This window comes from Carlito syrichta, unplaced genomic scaffold (assembly GCF_000164805.1).
Source record: "Carlito syrichta isolate Samal-C Ts95f unplaced genomic scaffold, Tarsius_syrichta-2.0.1 Scaffold303192, whole genome shotgun sequence".
NCBI classification, from domain to species: Eukaryota; Metazoa; Chordata; class Mammalia; order Primates; family Tarsiidae; genus Carlito; species Carlito syrichta.
Genome location: NW_007247288.1, coordinates 5,769 through 10,217, shown reverse-complemented (window position 1 = coordinate 10,217; position 4,449 = coordinate 5,769). Strand labels below are relative to the sequence as shown.

The 4,449-nt window shown below is 65.3% G+C and overlaps 1 protein-coding gene across 1 annotated transcript; it reads right to left on the bottom strand.

The window, feature by feature from the left end:
- Positions 1 to 329: 329 nt before the first annotated feature.
- Positions 330 to 3,852, bottom strand: NINJ1 (ninjurin 1). Its single transcript, XM_021712339.1, has 3 exons — positions 3,534 to 3,852; positions 2,602 to 2,765; positions 330 to 1,037 (listed from the first exon to the last, which is right to left on the bottom strand). Exons 1-2 carry the CDS (start codon positions 3,850 to 3,852, stop codon positions 2,611 to 2,613), a joined length of 474 nt encoding a protein of 157 aa, XP_021568014.1. The 3' UTR covers positions 330 to 1,037; positions 2,602 to 2,610.
- Positions 3,853 to 4,449: the final 597 nt, after the last annotated feature.

Genomic DNA, 4,449 nt, shown 5'->3' with positions numbered 1-4,449 from the left:
CCCCACTGACCGGGAGGGTGGCTCAACACGGCTGCAAAGGCCGCAGCAAACAGACCCAGCGCCTAGGTGAGACCTGAGCCAAGACCCCAACTGGGCAGCAGGAAGCCACCCTGAGAGTGCTGGGAGCTTGTGACACTGGACAGGCGGGCTGCACACCAGCTCTGCCTGTGTTGGGTTGCCTGGCCCGAGGGATGCTGATGACGCCAGCCCCACCTCTGTGCCTCCGAGCCTCACCCTGAGAAATGCCAAGAGCGCAAGAGTCCCCCACACCCAAGAGCCAGGAGGCGGCACCCCGCTGGGAGGCCTTGGGGAAGGGCTGGCACACGAAGCCTGGCACCAAGGGGCAGGTGCTTTATTGGTCATTCATGATTAGAAAAGTGGGTGCTTGGACCCCCGCAGAGGGGCAGGGCTCTGCCCATCACTGCTGGTGGAGGGTGTGCGCAGGGCCTGCGGCCCCTGTCGGCCAGCTCCTTCCTGATGGCCACCAAGACTAGGCACTGTGGCCAGAGCCAGTGGCCACCCCCAGGGCCCAAGGGCGGTTCTGGCTGCTGGGTGTCCTGGACTAGGAAGTGGGCAGAGGCGGGGTTCACCAGGGTGACCAGGCAGGCCCCCCGGGAGGTGGGGATGCTGGTGCATTGGCAGAGGGCAGGCGTCTCCTTGTCCTTCCGGAATGTCCTGAGAAAGAGGCCGGCCCTGGCCCCTCTCCAGCCCATCCACGGACCGGCTGCGTGTCTCTGGGTGGGCTGGGACCCTCATCTGGGCCCTGGTCTCTGTAGCTGTCCAGTCTGACCTCTGGGCTTTCGTGGCCAGCCCCCTAGCCCCTTGCCAGAGGGAGGTGCCTCCCTGGATGAGAGCCGAGCCGGGAGCGCCCTCAATCACAGTCGGATCAGTGGCTGGTTGGGGACTTGGTCCCGATAAGGCTGGCCTAGGCTTAGGCAGTTTCGGGAAGGCCTCACGCAGGGAGGTGGACGCCTTGCGGGTGCAGCAGCTCCTGGGGCCAGGGCAGCCAGGCTGCAGGGCAGGTGCGATCCAGGATCCTGGAAAGGAGAGGGAGGCGAGGCTCTGAGCCCATCCTGTGACCAGCCCACGGGCACTGAGGCCATTCGGACACCTGGACACTCTGACTCAGGAAGGAGCAGGACCTGACTATGACATGGATAGGCATCAAAGCTCCCCAAGCCTCAGTTTCCCCCTGAAAATGGGATGGAAATGGCGTTTCTGCATCACTGCCAGGATTTAAGGGCCTAGTCTGGTGCAGGGAGCCGGGACCCGGCAGCTGAGACCATAGTCACCTACAAAGCTCAAGACTACTCTGGCCGGTCCAGCAGAGGATGTGCAGTTGCCTCGAAGCTGGGGACTCTGAGGACAGCCCCGAGGGTGCCAGTGGGTGCCCATGTGGCCCCCCAGGCACCAGCGCCCTTTCCTGGACGGCAGCTAACTGGTGCTCAGGGAGGGCCGTGCACTGTGTCAAGGCCCTCAGCAGGGATGAATCACAGCTGGCCATCGTGTCACGGGCGAGGGAGGAGCTGGCACTCAGGTGTTCTGTAGGGGGCAACACACTGGGCCAGGGGCCAGGCTGTGGGGACTCCCAGACCCTGGCCCCACCCAGAGAGTGGCCGATGTGTGGGGGTGTGGCCATGGGTGTGGGCACTGGGAGGCTGCTGGCTGGGACCCCCCTTCTGGGGCTCCTGCACTTTCTCTGTGAGGGGCTGGAGCTCACAGACAGCACCCCAAGGCCCGGCTTGGTTTCTAAGGTGATGTGGAACTCTCCAACTCAGCTCCCAGCCTCCTAGCTCACCACTCACTATGGCCACCATGGGCAATGTTCTCCCGACACACACGACAGACTGCCCTGTCCACTCTGCCTCAGGACACTGCTGGAGGGGACGGCCATCTGTCAGGAAGGGCTGCCTCTCCCTCCTTTGGAAACTCACCTCCCTCCTGGACACACTCGAGGAGTGACTGCTAAGCTGAGGCCACATGAACTGTGGCCGCCCTGGCCACGGCCTGAGTTTCCCGGGCCTCCTGTGGGTTCTACGCCTGGCCTGTATCCTCAGGCAGATGCCTGCCTCTCTGAGCAAGGAAGAAGGGAGTGGCCAGGCACGGGTGGGAAGCACTTCCTGCCCTGGGGCCCCTGTCCTGTGCTTGAGGAGGGGACGGCCTCCTTCCGAGTGGGCCACGCAGCCAGGGTCCCCCCCCCAGAGCAGGCAGGTGAGGCAGCAGGGGGAAGAATCAGGTGTCAGGGGGCTCCCAAATCCCACCATCCTGGTCAGAGGGCACGGTCGGGTGGGCACATCGGCAGGGGTCATGCCACAGCCCCTTTCGCAGGTGGCAGCTCAGGTGAAGAGCCCCCCGCCAAGTGGGGCCGAAGGGGGTGCAGAGTCGTGCGTGTATCCAGAGGAGCCAGATGTATCTCCAAGTGTGTCCTTGGGAGGGCTGGCTGGGGGTCCCAAAGCGTGTGTCTAAACACGGTGACCACAGGCCCTCGTGGCCGGGGCAGGGCTGGCCTCAAGGCAAGAGGCCAGGTACGGCCCACACGGGGTGGATGAGGGCCCCCAGCCTGGAGGCACCGGCGAGCCTTCCGCCCGTCCCCCAGCTCACCTGGGTGGCCTACTGCCGGGGCGCCACGTCCAGTATGGGCTTCTGGACCCCGAAGGCTGTGATGAAGATGTTGACCACCACGATGATGAACACCAGGCCAGTGGCCAGGTTGTTGAGGAAATCCAGCTTGGCGTGCTTGGCTGGGTTGTTAAGGTCATACTTGACTGTGGGTGAGAGGGCGGACGGTTCAGTGGTGGCCCAGAGCCCCCCCGGACATGGAGGAAGCTCAGGGGTGTGTGTGCCAGGCCCCGCCACGTGGGTGCTGCGGGCCCTCAGCTGTGCCGAGGGCATGTCTGTCCCCCAGTGAAAAACACGTCTCACTAGAACGCCGGCAGGAGGGCACCTGGCTTGGGCAGCCTGCTGGCTGGGACCCCACCTTCTGAGGTCCCCAGCCTTCTCCATGAGGGACGGGCGCTCACACACGCCACCCCAAGGCCAGGCTTGGTTTCTGCGGAAATGCACGGAGTTCTGTGCGCCTGCGCCTAACTGACACTTGCAACTACCGAAGGCTCGGTTATCGCATCCGTTCTACAGGCAGAGAAACCGAGGCCCCAGGAGGTTCAGTCACTGGCTGGAGGCCACTGGCCCAGGGTCCCCTCACCTCTCCGGGCCCAGGGAGCCCACGTCCCCTGGGCCCAGGATCCTCCCACGCCTCCTGGGTGCTTTGGCTTCCCCTCTCATCCCTGGACAACTGTCGCCAAGCACAGCCCTGAGCCTGTGCCAGGGACACTGAGAGCTGTGGCCGGCCTCTCTCGGACCGTGAAGACCAGACGGACCAGGGCTGAGGCAGCAGCACTCCGAACCCCAGGCCCGGGCCCTGACCACCCTGGTCCTGTGTGTGCTCCGCAAGCGCAGGGTCGGAAGAAGCCGCTTCCGGGGCCGGGCCCCGGAGGAGAGCGCAGGGGTGGCGGAGTCGGCCCCCGCCGGCCTACCTAGGAAGATGAGCAGTACGCCCACGCCGATCTGCAGAGCCAGCGAGATGGAGATGAGCACCACCAGGGGCACGTAGAAGGCGAAGCTGGGGCCCTGCTCCACCACGGCCTTCAGCTGGGACGCGTTGGCCATCAGCAGCGCGATGTCCAGCATGCTCTCGGCCGCACTCTTCTTGTTGGCGTAGTGGTTCACGTTGATGGGCCGGTGCCTCCAGCCCCAGCGGGGCGGCTGCGGGGGCAGGGAATTGTGGGAACGGACTGCGCCTGCCCCCGCCCTGCAAGCGCTCCTCCTCCAGGCTGGAGGGAGCTTGACCCTCATAAACCTCCCCTGGGTGAAGTCCTGGGGCAGGGAGACGGGGGCAGCAGCCCCAGCGCACTCCTGGGTCTCCTGCCGTGGGGAGGGGAGCACTCCTCCCCTCCACCCCGCCCGCTGTGCCCCCAGCCCGCCCCACCCGGGGATGTGGATCTCGGCTTGCTGTCTGGAAGGGAAGCGAGGTGCGGGCAGAGGACCAGAGCACACCGGCACAGGCGCGAAACAAGCCCCGCCTGGCCAGGCCTGGGTGTGAGGCTGGGTGACCACCGTCCGCCCCCAGCCCCGGCCTCAGGGCAGGCCTGCGGAAGGGTCAGGCGCTTTGCTGAGGTGTGGCACCCAGCCATTCCCACACACAGCAGGCGCTCAGCAGATGCATCGTTGTATGACGGACATTGAAGCCCAGCTTCCTCCTAAATGTTCAGTCATCACAGGGGTAGAATTTGGATCTCTTGGCCTGGCATCGCCCTACACTCTTCCCTCTGGACTCGGACACCTGTTCGTGAGGGTCCCCTGCCATTTCCCTGTCGCTCCCAGGCCCCGCCTGGACAGAAGCCACTGCCGGCAGGCAGCCTCCCAGGACTTCCCCGGGCAACGCATGTCCTC